The 16,952-nt window shown below is 44.3% G+C and overlaps 1 protein-coding gene across 2 annotated transcripts in view; it reads right to left on the bottom strand.

Moving 5' to 3' along the window:
- ELP2 (elongator acetyltransferase complex subunit 2) overlaps positions 1–16,952 on the bottom strand; it is a 147,586-nt gene that overhangs the window by 82,800 nt on the left and 47,834 nt on the right. For both annotated transcript variants that reach the window (XM_069958154.1, XM_069958153.1), the window contains exon 8: positions 14,052–14,201. In XM_069958154.1, the coding sequence (XP_069814255.1) occupies positions 14,052–14,201 (150 nt within the window). The remainder of the gene's footprint in view (positions 1–14,051; positions 14,202–16,952) is intronic.

Below are 16,952 nucleotides of genomic sequence, written 5' to 3' on the forward strand. Positions count from 1 at the left end.
TTGTAATTCATTTTATTTTAACAAAAAAGACTCCCTTATCCAAGAGAAGAAGCTCTAAAATTTAGGCCACAAGGTGTCTCCCTTCCTTGCAATCTACTGCCCAATGCTTGTGGTCAGGGGGAGAAAGCCTGGACTGTGTACCTGTAAGCTGTGAGCTCAGGACAATTTGCTCTGTCCATACTAAGTAAAGGCTTCCTTCTCATCTCAGCAGCTTACTATAACCCTTTCTTTCTTGCTTTTCTGCCCCTACAGCACCTTGCACAATTATAAGCGTATCAGTAGCCCCTTCTCCACCCACATGCCATCTATAGTGGTGTACTGTATAAACCTGCCTAGCACAGTGCAAGCCTTTTCAGTGTACTTTCACTTACTTTATGGCATAGCAAAGAGGAGTTTGTAATGTGTTTGGCTGTGCTGTGATTGGATAGATAAGTCCAGGAAAGGATGGACTTGTGTGTGCACTGCTGGCAAACAGTTTAGCCATGGCCCAGCCCCCTGAAATGCAGTAAATGAGAAATAACTGTGCATCATAGAGGGAGGGTTCAATAAAAAAAAAAAAGTCAATACTGCGAAGGGTTACTCTAAAACAAATGTGCAGAATTTTTTTTTTTTAAACTGATACACTTTAAGCATCTGTTATGGAAAGGTAAAGAAAACCCTTAAGATTTAGATATGACTTATAACAGGCCATCCTAAACTTGGTGAATAAGCTAGAATCGGCTATTGTGGAATGGTGAAGAAACTCAATCTTTTAAGTGAACTAGTTCATAACCATGTGCCTTTTTGTTATGTTTTCACTTCCTCAAAAAAGAAAATCCTAAAAAGAGTGGGACATAAGAAATGCATTGTAGGTGTCTGAAGAGTTGGACCATACCAAGATAAGTGTTAGTTGTTAGGTGAAATTTGTAAGAAGTAGAGGTGGGCCAAAATGACACCTAAAACGCAGATGCATTCAATTATACCTATATTGTATAGTTACAATGTCCAAATGTAGGTATTTTCACTATATAAAATTAAGAACTGCTTAACTGGAATGAAAACTTGAAATGCAATTGTGCCCTTTTGAAACTAGTCATTTAATCATACACAGTGCTAAACATACTGCTAACTCGCCAATATAAAAAAGAGAATAGCTTATTCTGGGGGAGGTAAAGGAACCTTTACTGGGAGGGTTCTAATCAAGTACCATATTTTTTGCTTAATAAGACACACCTGGTTTAAACAATAACTATTTCTGGAGGCCTTTGACAGTGAAGACAGTTAATGCACTGAAGGGCTTTTGAAATGACAGGTCAATCTTAACAATCACCATAACAGTACAATGTACCCACACATACACAGCTCTGCTGCATGCACAATACCCAGTTCTGCTGTATCATACGCACCAACAGCTCTGCTACATCATACACACCCAGCACTGCTACATGAAAACACACAGCCCTGCTACATAAACATCCTACACCAATAAACAGAAACTTGCCTCTGCTACATCCCTATACACAAACAGCTCTGCTCCAAACATTCAGATAGACAGGCTGAGAAACACAAATTTAATACACATCACATCCAGATTTCTTGCCTGTCTGATGTCACAGCACTGATGTCACTGGTCAGTACGCAGCAAGAGGAAGAAGATTACAGAGCAGCCGGTAAAACACTATTTCCTGGATTTTCTGCCAGATTAACATGGCTAATGGTTCAATGACAAGTATAAATAAAATAAAGTGTAGAAGTGTCTCCCCTGTGTGCTGTGTGGAGTTCCGATGCAAGCACGCATGGACGCGCCCGCATCAGAACCCTGCGGCGCTAAAGATCATCCGGCTGATGATGATCTTTTCAGAGACTGGCTGTTCCGTGACCCGGAGTGGCCAGTCTCTTACAAAGTGTGCATTAGGCTGGGTTCACACATAGTATATTTCAGTCAGTATTTTGCAATCTCAACCTGGAGTGGACTGAAAACACAGAAAGGCTCTGCTCACACAATGTTGAAATTGAGTGGATGGCCGCCATATAACAGTAAATAACGGCCATTATTTCAATATAACAGCCGTTGTTTTAAAATACCAGCAAATATTTGCCATTAAATGGCGGCCATCCACTCAATTTCAACATTGTGTGAGCAGAGCCTTTCTGTGTTTTCAATCCACTCCTGGCTAAATTTGCAATATGAGGACCAAATACTGACTGAAATATACGTAGTGTGAACCCAGCCTTAGGATGCATTCACACGTTCCGGGAAGTTGTCCGTGTTCACGGATCCGCGCGCACAGACAATTTTACAGCCCATTGCTTTCTATTTGGCTATTCAGATGTTCCGTGATTTCACGGATCCGTGATCCGTTCCGTTAAAAAATAGAACATGTCATTACTCGGAACAGATGCACGGAAAGGATTCCCCATAGAAATCAATGAGATCCGTGTTTTTCACGGATGTACACGGATGTGACATCCGTGTTCATCCGTGAAAAACACGGATGTGATGTAATCAATGTAATTTAAAATGCTTTAACACAGATCCATTAAAAAAAACTGACACTGATACAAAACAGATGCAAAACGGATGAAAAACGGACTGTTTTGCACAGATCACGGAGGTTGCTGCCGGACCACAATCACGGAACGGGAAAAACACTGAACGTGTGAATGCAGCCTTAAACTGCATGGAAATGATGCTAAAGATAAAGGTAGGAGATGTCAGCCCGTTATATTCGTCTAACCTGCTGATAGTTTCCCTTTTAACTGAGAAAAGTTTGTATTTGTGGCAAAAAAGTAACAAAGCAAGTATACATGATAAGGCTGGGTTCACACAAAACATATAAGACGTTTAGAATTTCCTTAGGGTTGTGACAGAATGGGCTGATGTTCACCATATGAACGAATCAGCTTAAAAGAGGTAAAAGCAACTTTTCCCCTATCCACAGGGTAGGGGAAAAGTAAGATCGCGGGGAGGCTCACCCCTGAACCCCCCGCCCATCTCCATATCGGACCTTAGCCGGCTCTATTCATTCCTATGAAGCATCGGAAAAAAACAAGTACAGCGCTATGGTCTGATGCACTAGGAATTTTTTTTTTTTTGCTTTGTAAATGAAGTAGAGCCCTCTTTGTTTGGCATAACCTTTATAGTTGGGTTCAATTCTCACCAAACATTTTGGGAATCTAATTTGTGGAACATTTTGACTTGTTCTATCCACAGTGCCTCAGAGGAGTAATGGGTTGATGTTAGCAACTTAGTATCTTGTCAAGAGAAGGATCAAGTACACAGCTGTGTCAAGCAAGCAAGGCGGGGATTGGAGGGGTAGTGCGGAGACATTCCAGCCTACAACAGAACTTTTGACAATTTGCACAGGAAAATCATTTTTCTACTTTATTACGTTATAGAAGGGCAGACAGATAGGTACCATAAAAGGTACTTTTTTGCCCTAAGAGTTATCTAACAGTGTCAACAGTTTGGAACATTACATGCAATTCTTCCTGAATTCTAACACCCCACATGGGGGTGTCTAGAAGAAAAGCTGTCTTGGTTGCCTATAAAAGCTAATCACAGCACAGGTTTAATTATTTTTCAGTGCTATGAAGGTTAAAGTGTAACTGTCATTTTTTTCAGAAATCAGTAGTATAACAAATTTTAATAAACTCTATAGTAGGTTTTATTAGGCAAAAAAGTATCTTTCTGTACTCAAAAAGCAGTTTCCCAACCTTCCCCTTGACTTTTTATCTGTTCATTATAAGGCAAATCTGTCTTCATTATAGAGAAGCCAGTGAAGACGGGTTCTGCTGTCTCTATTATATCCTATGGAGGGGCCTATGGAGAGGCCGAGGGAGATGAGTGAGCAGGAAGAAGAGACATGAAGGTCAGCTGTTTGTAGACTTTTTTTATTTACCTCTTTTCTAGAGCCGGTGCTCAGTGGCAAATGGGTTCTTCAACCTCCAATACTGTACAGTAGAAACCACAGCACTCGCCATAGGGTCTCTCGTGTGCTTCATATGAAGAAGAGGGTCGGTGGACCCTCTTCTTCATATGAAGCACACGAGAGACCCTATGGCCTGAGGAAGGTCCAGGTTGCATATTACATTGGTCTCATTTCATGTACTTTATGTCTAGGGTCGGAGTTTAAACCTTGTATCTCACTGTTAAATAAAACTTTCACCTATCCTTGCATGAAAAACGAGTGCCGTGGTTTCTACTGTACAGCTGTATGGCATAGCATAGATCAGTATATGCAATCTAATGATTGCATATTTTACTGTGTTTAAAGTGTTTAAAAAAAAAGTGTAATGAAAAAGTCTTTAAAAGTATTAAAAAAAAAAACTTACAAACCCTCTCCCAATAAAAGTTTAAAATACCCCCTTGCCTATTATAAAAAATAAATAAACATATTACATATCGAAGCATGCATAATTGTACGATCTATTAAAATATAAACATTATTGTTCCCGCACGGTGAACGGCGTAAACGAAAACAAAAAAAAAAAATTAAAAAAAGCACCAGGATTGCAGATTTTATTAAATTATCTATCACAAAAAAAAAATTTAACAATCAAAATTTTTCTGCTACACCAATATGATATTAATAAAAACTAGAGATCATGGCACAATTATATGTCACCTCAACCAGCCCTGTAGGTGGAAAAGGGGTCCAGGGTCAGCCACGGTATGGTCATGGCAGTGAAGGTCTTGTAGAACGTTGTTTTGGTGTCAAAGGTCGGAAACAGCAACAAAAATGACAGGGTGCATTAGCAGTGAGCACTTTTTACATTCAGGCCACAAAATTGAGACCTACTAGGCTGCAAGGACAGCATTGGCAAAACTCGACTCCAAAGCTTTTTACAATTTCAGGGCAGGATGATGGATGCCATGGATGTTACTCCCAGTTAAATGCACTTTGCTCCTTCAGTCAGAAATTAGGAAGCCTAACCAGTCTCTGGATTTCTTTTGGATCAAGGGGCTCAGGTTCCCTTTTACTTAACATTTCATCTAAAACACTTGAGGTGTAGGACTGCTTTTCGGGGGCAGAAGCCTCTCTTCAGAAATGAGAAACATCCTAAAATTTAGAACTCAGCAATAACACGGACAGCCTTTAAAAATGTTTTGAAGGTATTTTTGTTGCAGCAAAGATGACGCCCACAGTAATGCTCCATGTAAATTCTATTTCCACACTAGACCCTGCATTAATACCAAAAGCAAACAATGAAGACAAAGCTTTTTGTTCAGCTATGCAATGATTAGCGTTTGCTGGAAGCACACACTGGAGAGTAGGAAAGCTAAATGACTTCTAATCAATAAAATGACATGTGAAATATTTCCCCGATGAGCTATAAGGTAACAGTATCACTTCTGTGCTTTGCGGAATAACAATGACTACTTCAAAAGACCAAACTATTCTTCTCCTAGATTACAATCTTCCCTTTGACAATGAAGGTGATTGCATCGAGAAAAAAAGCTGTCTACAAGGGAATTTATTTTGTATTATTAAAATGTACAATGGCAATGTGAAATTCAGGCATCTTTTCTACGGCAAACAAAACCTTTCGCTGTACTCACATTTTTCTAAACATTCTGCCTACTACAAAACACTAAATTAGAAGTCTTAAAAACTAGGAACTAATTCTAATCTAATTGCCATTTATTTCTACAGTGTACTAGTGAATCTATGAATGATTATAAGCTTGAATAAAAAAAAAAAACACTGCACTGTTATTGCAAAACTCATTTATATTTCTTACATTCCCGAAACAGACACAGCAGGCTTCATTTACTAACAAAGTGTCAATTTTAGGCCATTATGCTGTTTATGTCTGGGCTTTTTTGCATCACTCTTATTAATGTGGCACACACTCTAAATCTGGAAGGTTTTTCACAAAAAGTAAAACACACTAGAAGTGGCAGGTTTTTTTTAGAATAGAAAACCTGTCAAAAATGACAGTTTGCTTAATAAAATCGAATTATTGAGAGTTAGAAGGATAGTGCAGGACCCTAGTAGGGTGGAGGAGAGACTGGAGGAGATGTGCAAGTTTCAGGATAGGGGTTACCTGTCAGGACTTAAAAAAATAAATAAGAATAGAGTCATGGGAACACCATTGGATGAAGTAAGAATGAAGAGAGACACTAGAGACAAGGACCCTAAAATTACCTTTGTGACTACCTATTCTAAAGCAAGTAGATATGTGAAGGAGATTTTGAGGAGAGAATGAAGGATATTGGGTGAAGCTTTCCCTAACATGTTTAGTATATCGTAGACCAGGGAATAGGAGGGACAGATTGGTGTGGTCAGATGCAGGTAGCCCGAAAGAAGTGAGACAATTCACACTGGGGGGTCCCAGTAGAGTTTTTTTCCCCCAATGTCTAGGGTGTGGAAATTGTAGGTTGTAGGGTGTGGACTGAGTATGTCCCTGCAAGCTGATCTATGTGGTAGAGACCACGTTAAGCTGCAGGAAGCGCATTAACACAGGCAGACACAGGCCGGAAGCTAACAGCTGCAGCCCCGGACTTCTCCCCTGTTCGGCGATGACGTCACATGTGAGCGCCGCCGAGCAGGGAGGAAGTTCAGGACCACGGGGCTGCAGCTTCCAGCCTGTGTCTGTGCCGGAGGCAGCTGCACCCCGGCCCCGAAGTTGCATTGTGGTGGGAAGGGGGGGGGGGGGGGGGGAGACCTGCTCAGCCCAGCCCAGCTCAGCCTAGCCTGCCTCTGCTCCCCCTGCGCTCCGTCTTCCCCCCTGCCCCCCAGGCTCTCTTCCTGCACCCCCAGCTGCTCCCCTGCCCCCTTACTGCTGCCCCTGCACCCTCAGCTTCTCCCCTGCCCCCCTACTGCCCCCAGCTACTCCCCTGCCCCCTTACTGCTCCCCCTGCCCCCAGCTTCTCCTCTGCTCCCCTTGCCCCCCTGCTGCTCCCCCCAAGCTTCTCCCCTGCAACCCCCAACCTCTCCCGCTGCACCCCCAGTTTCTCCTTTGCCCCCAGCTGCTCGCCCTGCCCCCAGCTTCTCCCGTCACTCCAGCTGCTCCCCCGTCACCCCAGCTGCCCCCATCTTCTCCCCCTGCCACCCTAGCTGCCCCCCTGCCCCCTATCTGTTCCCCCTGCCTGTCACCCCTTCTGCCCCCATCTTCTGCCCAGTCACCCCAGCTGCCCTCATCTCCTCCCCTGCCACTCCCCTCCTCCTAGATGCCCTTCCCTGCTGCTCCCCTGCCCCCATGTGCTCCCCCTGCCTGTCAACCCACCTGCCCCCCATCTTATTCCCTGCCACTCCAGCCGCTCTTTCTGTCCCCCATCTACTCCCCCTGCCCACCAAGCTGCTGCCCCCCATCTTCTCTCTGCTCCACAGCTGCTCCCCCTGCCCCCCAGCTGCTCCCACTGCCCGTCACCCAAGCTGCTCCCTCTGCCTCCAGCTGCTCCCCAACTTCTCCCCCTGCCCCCAGCTTCTACCGTAACACCCCCAGCTGCTTCCTCTGCCTCCCTAGATTCTCCCTCTGCCACCCCTAGCTGCTCCCCCTGTCCCCTCAGCTGCTCCCCCTGCCACCCCCAGCTGCCTCCCTTCCCCAGTCACCCCCAGTTGCCCCTCTGCAGACGAGTTGTGGTCAGAGAAGTCTTCATGATGCTGCGCCAGCTGGGAGCGAGTTCCTCCGTGATGTCCATGTCCTATACTGTCTATATACAATAAAGGTGAAGATTTTAGGTGAAGTGCCATTCGTGGATCTCTTCTTTCTTTATACAGATCTATGTATTCTTATATGCCACAAAGCATCCAGTGTATAATGCACCTAGGACCCAACTACAACAGCTGCAGGCACTTAAACTCCCAGCATGTACTGACAGTCTGCAGCCCTAAGGATTTGCTGGGAGTTGTAGTACAGTGTAGACAGATGTATTGTTGGACCTTCAGGGCTGTTGGTTGTCACCCACAGATTGCAGCCACCAGAAGAAACTGTGCACACAGTGATTTATTAAATCAAATCAGAAACTACAACTCCAAGCATACCCTGAGAGCTTTATAAATGGAGGGTATTCTGAGAGTTTTAGTTCGACTGAAAATGTTGTTCACAAGGGATTTGTCAGATACAGAATAATCCAGGATAGGACGGGTCAGCATGTCGTGTCTCACTGGTTCTATATTGGTGGGCCCCAAGAATAATTTCCTCTGGTGGACCCCAGGTACCCCAGTTTGACACTGGACAGAAGTGGTCCCCGAAGTAAGACGTTCTCTGCCTCCTTCCTTCCTCCAACACGTCTGTTTGATGAGAACAGCGGGCATCAAGCAGAGCGGCACACAAGTGCAAGGGTACATATCATGCATAAAACCTGCCAGTGTCGGGGGGGGGGGGGGGGGGGGGGGGCCTCAGCATGCAAAGTGCCTAGGGCAGCATGAACTCTAAAAACAGGCCTGGTCTTGGACTAGTTTTGCCCTTATCTGCTGAACCATTAGCTATACCCCTGGTAATATGACATGGTATTAATGCTTGCAGCAATGAGAGATAAGGACTAAAACTTGAGAAAGGCGTGTTGCCGAAACGCGCGTCAGGGCGCAACTCATGGGTATTGTATGAACACACATCTTAGGTAATGTTTCAGTGATAGGGCTTTCTGTGATATCGGTTTATGGTCTTTTGGGATATGTTGCTTACTGTAATGAACCCTTGCTGAACATGTAGACCTTATTTATTTATTGTGCCAGGCACTTTACTTGCAGTACTTACAGCACTTGCATTTCTGCACATTCCTGCTACATGCCGGCACTCTAGTACATGCACTTTACCCATGATTTTTGTAATCATCCGTTCTGATCCAGTTTGTGTTTTTATTGCATTTTTATATATGTCTTTGTTATCAATAAAAATGCGTTTGTGATTATATTACATCTGGGTACAGTATTTTTTTGTAGGTGTATATATATTTATAATATGTATAATATATTTGTAATATGTATCGTCAGGACGGGAGGTATGAGACAAGACTAGACAGTCAGCCCTGAAGCTGAACCCACCCACTGTCCCTACCTACTTGCCTAAGTCGGCCCTAGGCGACCGCGGACAACCACGAAGACATGCCCTAAACTTAGTAAGTGTAACACAGAACAAGACAGATAGACAAACACAATATGGGAGAGTCGACAAGCCAGGTCAGAACCAAACGGACTACGCAGTACAAAATCAGGAAGAAAACGGATAGTCAAAAGGTCAAGCAGGAGTTCAGGTAAGTCAAGCAACAGAGGAATTAGGAACGGGGATCGCAGGAATAGACAGGGGGAGCAGGGATCAGGGTATGAACCTTAATTGCCAGCAGGGAAGTAACTGGCTCTGCTTTCATTTATGAGGATCAAGAGCCCGGTCCAGATCCCCATTGGACCGGCGCTCTGATCTTCAAGGTTCCAGACAGACAGAGGTATCTGTCACTCAAAAAACACTGCTCAGCTGCAGCGATCAAGGCTAGCAGTGAGCAGTGTAACTCCTGCATTGCCAGGAGTCTGGAAGGCAAGCGGGTGTGTCAGACAAAAAGTAAAAACAGGCCCAGTTTACACCAGACTCACTGAACATTCCTGACATATATTATGTGATGATTTGTGATTTTCTAAAATCTAAAAATTTTATGTAAAATCTTGCAAGATGTTCAGGCAAACAGAGCGGAAGCTCTTGAAATGTTGCACGTGTATCATGGACATAATGGGACTTACCATCTCTCCTCGGTGAACCAATATGTTAAAGACTGAACTAGGACGTATTGATGTTCTATGAGCCTCTTCATGAGCACCCGGCAATATAATTATTTAAGTATGTACATTTATATGTGCTGAAACTTGCTGAACAATTGAAAATATAAGAATTGTGAAAAGGTTAAGTGGTTTATGTCTGGAACAACGATCATTTTTTACCCTAAGCAAGGAACCGGAAACATTTAAGACACAAACGAGCAGGACTCTCATCAAATGGACGGTAACAACAGTTTGAGGGGGGGGTAATTGTGTAGATTATTTCAACTATACCATTACATAGTACTCACTTCCCTTTAGAGTGCTCCATATTCCTTTTCTTTTTATAGATATTGGGTGATATTTATCAAACATGGTGTAAAGTGAAACTGGCTCAGTTGCCCCTAGCAGCCAATCAGATTCCACTTTTCATTCCTCACAGACTCTTTGGAAAATGAAAGGTGGAATCTGATTGGTTACTAGGGGCAACTGAGCCAGTTTCACTTTACACCATGTTTGATAAATCTCCTCCATTCTCTTTTAGTGTGAACAGGTGCGCACATTGGAAGTATGCAGTCATAGTAGGGCTGGGCGATATGGGCAAAAAATAAAATCTCGATTTTTTTAAATTTTTTGACGATTCTCGATTTAAATCTCGATTTTTTTCCTTTTTTGCTAAATAAACAGAACATTTTCTCCCTGCAACATCAGATACTATTTTAATATTTTAGACAACAACTGTATTGATTTCCAGTGTAACAGAGCCCCCATATAGTATAGGAAATCATGTTTGTGCCTCCATCTACGTTGGGTGTAGGAGTGGAGGTATAGTGGATAAGGGGTGTAGTAGTACAGGTATAGATGAGGGGTGACTGGGGTGACACTAAAGGGGACTGGGGTGACACTAAAGGGGACTGGGGTGACACTAAAGGGGACTGGGGTGACACTAAAGGGGACTGGGGTGACACTAAAAAGGACTGGGGTGACACTAAAGGGGACTGGGGTGACACTAAAGGGGACTGGGGTGACACTAAAGGGGACTGGGGTGACACTAAAGGGGACACTAAAGGGGACTGGGGGACACTAAAGCGGACTGGGGTGACCCTGGGGGACTGGAGGGACAATGGGGGACACTAAAGGGGACTGGGGGGACACTAAAGGGGACTGGGGGGACACTAAAGGGGACTGGGGGGACACTGGGGGACACTAAAGGGGACTGGGGGACACTAAAGGGGACTGGGGTGACACTAAAGGGGACTGGGGGACACTAAAGGGGACTGGGGTGACACTAAAGGGGACTGGGGTGACACTAAAGGGGACACTAAAGGGGACTGGGGTGACACTAAAGGGGACTGGGGTGACACTAAAGGGGACTGGGGTGACACTAAAGGGGACTGGGGTGACACTAAAGGGGGACTGGGGTGACACTAAAGGGGACTGGGGTGACACTAAAGGGGACTGGGGTGACACTAAAGGGGACTGGGGTGACACTAAAGGGGACTGGGGTGACACTGGGGGACACTAAAGGGGACTGGGGGACACTAAAGCGGACTGGGGTGACCCTGGGGGACTGGAGGGACAATGGGGGACACTAAAGGGGACTGGGGGGACACTAAAGGGGACTGGGGGGACACTGGGGGACACTAAAGGGGACTGGGGTGACACTAAAGGGGACTGGGGTGACACTAAAGGGGACTGGGGTGACACTGGGGGACACTAAAGGGGACTGGGGGACACTAAAGCGGACTGGGGGACACTAAAGGGGACTGGGGTGACACTAAAGGGGACTGGGGTGACACTGGGGGACACTAAAGGGGACTGGGGTGACACTAAAGGGGACTGGGGTGACACTAAAGGGGACTGGGGTGACACTAAAGGGGACTGGGGTGACACTAAAGGGGACTGGGGTGACACTAAAGGGGACTGGGGTGACACTAAAGGGGACTGGGGTGACACTAAAGGGGACTGGGGTGACACTAAAGGGGACTGGGGTGACACTAAAGGGGACTGGGGTGACACTAAAGGGGACTGGGGTGACACTAAAGGGGACTGGGGTGACACTAAAGGGGACTGGGGTGACACTAAAGGGGACTGGGGTGACACTGGGGGACTGGGGTGACAATGGGGGACACTAAAGGGGACTGGGGGGGACACTGAAGGGGACTGGGGGGGGACACTGAGGGAACAATGAGGGGATTGGGGGGACACTGAGGGGACTGGGGGGGACACTGAAGGGGACTGGGGGGGGACACTGAGGGGACTGGGGGGGGACACTGAAGGGGACTGGGGGGGGACACTGAAGGGGACTGGGGGGGGACACTGAAGGGGACTGGGGGGGGACACTGAAGGGGACTGGGGGGGGACACTGAAGGGGACTGGGGGGGGACACTGAAGGGGACTGGGGGGGACACTGAGGGAACAATGAGGGGATTGGGGGGACACTGAGGGGACTGGGGGGTGACTGGTGCAGCTGGAGGTGATTGGAGCAGAAGGGCACATACATCTCCTTCTCCTCCTCCTCTCACCTCCGCACACATGCTCTCCTCCCGGCCAGATATGGAGGTCCCGGGTCTGTGGAGGAGGAGGAGCAGGGACTACAGTAGGTGGTGATCGCGGCGCTGCGGGTCACGGAGCTATACAGCGGGAACGGGGGTCTGCACCGAGCCCCCCCCCCCCATCCCGCTGTATAGCTCCGTGACCCGCAGCGCCGCGATCACCACCTACTGTAGTCCCTGCTCCTCCTCCTCCACAGACCCGGGACCTCCATATCTGGCCGGGAGGGGAGTGGGACGCTCAGTGGAAGGGGCGGGGGCAGGTCAGCGGCGGCGCTGTCAGTGGCTGGAGGCCGCCGGCACTGCACCGCCCCTCTCCAGCCTGGCCACCCAGCATCTTCTCCCCGCTCACCCACGCCCCTCTACAGCTCTCCCGCCGGACCGCACCGCAACCCCCCTTCTCTCAGCTCCTCCCCGGCACCGCAGCCCGAAATGATTTTTTGTGAAAATCGAATTTACGATTTTCACAAAAAATCAAATCGATTTCAACGTTCTGGACGATTAATCGAATTAATTCGATTAATCGCCCAGCCCTAAGTCATAGTGGTGGGATGTAATTTGTAATTTAAAAGACTTAAGGCCTTATTACACAAAACAAATATCAGCCTCACTTGAAAGATTACCGGCTGTTAAGGCTGATAACCGTATCATGTAATAGCACAAGTTAAAGAGAGCAACGATCAGCCGACATGCAAGATGTCGGGTGATTGTGGTCTTTAAACATGCTAAGAGATCCCAATGTCAGCAGCAGTCAGACCGCCACTGACTTTGAAGGGCAGCCCACACGTTTGATTGTTCTCCCAGTGCATGGTATGTGCATGTAATAGCACAGGCTGCAAGTGAGAAACTAGGAAGAAGTGAGTTCTGAGCTGACAGGTCTGCGCTTGCTTCCCCTGTAAAATCATGCCATGTATTATGGCCTTAAGAACCGCAATTGCACATACAGTCACCACTTATGACCCAAAAACTTACATGTGTATTTCAGAAATTTTTGGTTAATTCAGTTCTGATATATAATTGACTATATGACTATATATTCACACAGATATAGGCATATGTCATGTGTAAGAACTCTGTATATCATAAGCACATATATCTAGGAGGTAATGTGCATCGCGGACTAATTTTACATACATTTTGTAAAAATGTTACCCCTGCATGCACAGTTGCATTCAGCCACCGATGAGCATAAATTGCTGGATGAAAATATATGGCTATGCAAATATAACAGGATTATTTTAATTTTATAATTAAGTTTTTTATATGTTAAACTGTAAAAAATTGCCATGGCAGCAAAAAAGGTTAAAATGGTTGCACAAAGTTAGAAAAAAAAAAACACTGCTAATTTCCATAGGATGTATGTGGTACTGCAATTCAGTCCCATCAACTTAAATGAAGCTGAGCCACAATACCAGACGCAACCCATTGATATATGTGGTAGGTTTCCTCCAGGTACTCCAGTTTCCTCCCACACCCAAAACATACAGATAGGTGAAGTGCTGCGCAATCTGTGTGCGCTATACAAATAAAAGCATTATTATTATTACTTTTCCTAGAACAATAGGAAAAATAAAGAAGCAGCACAAGGGCACTACATGAACCATGACTAGGGTGACACAAGTTCACCTAGAACAAACCATTCATCTCCTTTAATGGCAGATACAGTAAATTGATATTAAAAGTGGATCAGGGCATCCCAAGCCCTTATGTTCCTCCCCACCGCACAGATACAACGCATATGCATGTTACTGTGGCAGCCCTGTTACAGATTTTGCATAGAGGCTTAGGAATTCTCAAGTTACGTATAAATGTAAAAATTACGTACCTTCCTCTTTAACTGTAAATACATTCTCCTTGAGCTTTATGTAGTTTTCTTCATCATCAATCTTGAGATTTTTTATTCCAGATTTGGGAACTATTTTCCACAAGCGGATAAGTGAATCTTGAGCACAGCTTGCTAAGTACACATCCTGGCCTGTACAGAAAAACAGCATTAGTGTTGAAAACTAGCAACCCTTTCTTCACCTTCTCCACCATTTTCTTTTTCCAGGCAGTACATCTTCCCAGTCCTATAACTGTTAGGAAAGAATCAGACATGCAGTTTATCGCACCAAAGTTTTAGTTGTAGTGGATCCAAAAGTATACTATTGAGAAAAGAATTATTTCTCTTTTGTATCCACCCCTATGGTTAGCTCAAAAAACCTACGTGTATAATTTGAGTCTCAGGGAATTGCAGTTAAAGCATACCTGTAAATATTTAAAAAACAAAAAACAACTTTTGACATGTCCCGATCAGGTAAACCAGCCGGGAGAAGTCTGTGCTCATTGTGTTCTCCCCCAGTTCTGTGTCACATGACCAGGAAGGTTTCATAACATAAGTCTATTGAGCTATCCTGCTCACACAGACACAGAGCAGTAACCCATTGTAGTGCCATCATCTCCCTGTTGGTTCTCCTGGCCAGTCACAGTCTGAATAAGCCATACTGTCAAAAGTTTTTTTTATATTACAGGTATGTATATTCCACCTTATGTACATGTACAGATTATGTTTAGTATCTCTGCATGATGACACACAAGCAAATTACACACATTTACAAATAAGAGAAAATGCCTTGAGTTACTGAAGCCATCGTATAGGCATATATTTCAATATAGGTTCCAACAGCAAGGGATTCAGAACTGAAACTGCAGAGAACAAAACAAGAAAGAAAAACCTCTGTTAGTGTAGTACGCAGGAAGAATATCAGAAAATGTTCAAGTAAATCTAAATTTATCGCACCCCCTTGCACTTTCCTCTAAACCTTTTCCATTATTTTAATTGGAACATCAACAATACAAGTAGCTAAGTGATGCATGGACAAGTTACACCAGTTCTGGAGAGCAACTGTTCTAGACCAGCACCTCAGGAAAGTACATCTCAGTAAGTCAATATTAGCAACCCTCGTTCAAGGATGTGCAGGCTTGGCATTCACTATGAAGGATGATATTGTATTAACTCAATGCATTAGCTCTTTTTTTAAGATAAGTTTCTGCTGTTGAGAGCAAACCTTGCAGAATTTGCTGGCACGGCGCTGAAAAATGGAGCAATAAAGAGCTAGAAAAGCAGGACAGACAACCAAGTAAAAGGTATACAAAAATACAAAGTGATGAGTCGACAAGCAATTTTAGGCATTAGTTAAAGGTCAGAATGAAAGGCTTCAAAACACACAGTCATCAGTTTGTATAGTAAAGAATATTTGTAAGGCGAACAGAGTGCAACTTTAATAAGAGACGCTTCAGAACATAGAAGGATTTACAGCTCACGGAAGCAACAATCAGAACATATTAGCAAGTCACCATAATGTAACCAAGGCAAGACATTTATTTTAGCACTCAACATACCTGCCGGGTAAATGAAAGCACAGGATCATAATGACTTTTAACAGCAAGAAACAGACTGAGCTTGCAACAAACAATAAGTAACTTTACTTTATTGAATAACTTTCCTGCCTATGTATATATATATATATATATATATATATATATATATATATATATATGCGCACAAAAATAGTTACATCACGCAGCCCATTTTATAGCTTATAGTAAATGTCACTTAATTTTGACCCACCCTAAACCGCTTACAATGCCAGTGTGTATGTTCATAATAGTAGCTTAAAGGGAATCTGTCACTAGGTTTATACCGCCTTCAACAAGAACAGCACGAACTAGTGACAGAAATGCAGAACAGTATATTACTGTACATCATTCTGATCAGCCGTTCTCCAGATATGCAGGAAAATGTGCTTTGTACTGCACAACTCGCTCTCCCTGCTGATTGACAGCTGCCTGGCTATAGACACTATAGATAGACAACTGCGCCTGTGCGGCCGGTGGGCAGAGGGGGCTGGTGCTCATAAATATTGAGGACTACTGAACACACACACACATAATGGAGAGAACTAGTCTACAGTGCTCAGAGTCCTGGTTATTCATCTCTCTCTCTAACAGCTGCACAGTACAATGTATGAGATATATAATTCTGCTGAGCTTCTCTGTCGCTAGTTTATCCTACAGTTACCATATTGTTTAGTAATGCTGCATTATGCAGCTCTGTATCTTCACACACCCGTCCATGAGTGTAGCAGGCATGTGACTATACTATGCCACCCTGCCTCCTACACATGTAAGTCACATACCCCTCTTTCAGGTGACATCTATGGACAAAAAGCTCCTTTCTACCCAGGGTGGATTTGTTTTAAATCAAACTGATTTAAATCACGATTTAAATCACTAGTCAGGAAGGCTCGATTTAAATCAGTGATTTAAATCAAAGTTTCTACCTAAACTAGTTCTTGCTACTTTAACATGCAAGTAGATGAAGATTTTTAGAATCACTTTTTATATTACTTTTTTCTCCCCAGTTTAATGGGTTAATCATTCATATTTGGACACCACTGTTCTGTTGTACTTAGGAAGGAGAAAAATAATCCTGAACTTAATAACAATTTAAATGGATTTATTCAACTGAAACAATAACAACATTACAGCATACGTTATTTGCTTAAACAAACATCCATGTTAACTAATTTGGCTAAACAAAAAAAAAGAATAAATAAATAAATAAATAAATAAATATATATATTAAGAAACTGTCAGTCCAGCCAACACATGAAAAACTTAAATACTACAGTACTAGCGCTAATCTTTACAATGGTGGCCTCATTCCTTGGCGTTCTGTAGCCAG

Source organism: Dendropsophus ebraccatus, chromosome 2 (genome assembly GCF_027789765.1).
Source record: "Dendropsophus ebraccatus isolate aDenEbr1 chromosome 2, aDenEbr1.pat, whole genome shotgun sequence".
Classification (NCBI taxonomy): Eukaryota; Metazoa; Chordata; class Amphibia; order Anura; family Hylidae; genus Dendropsophus; species Dendropsophus ebraccatus.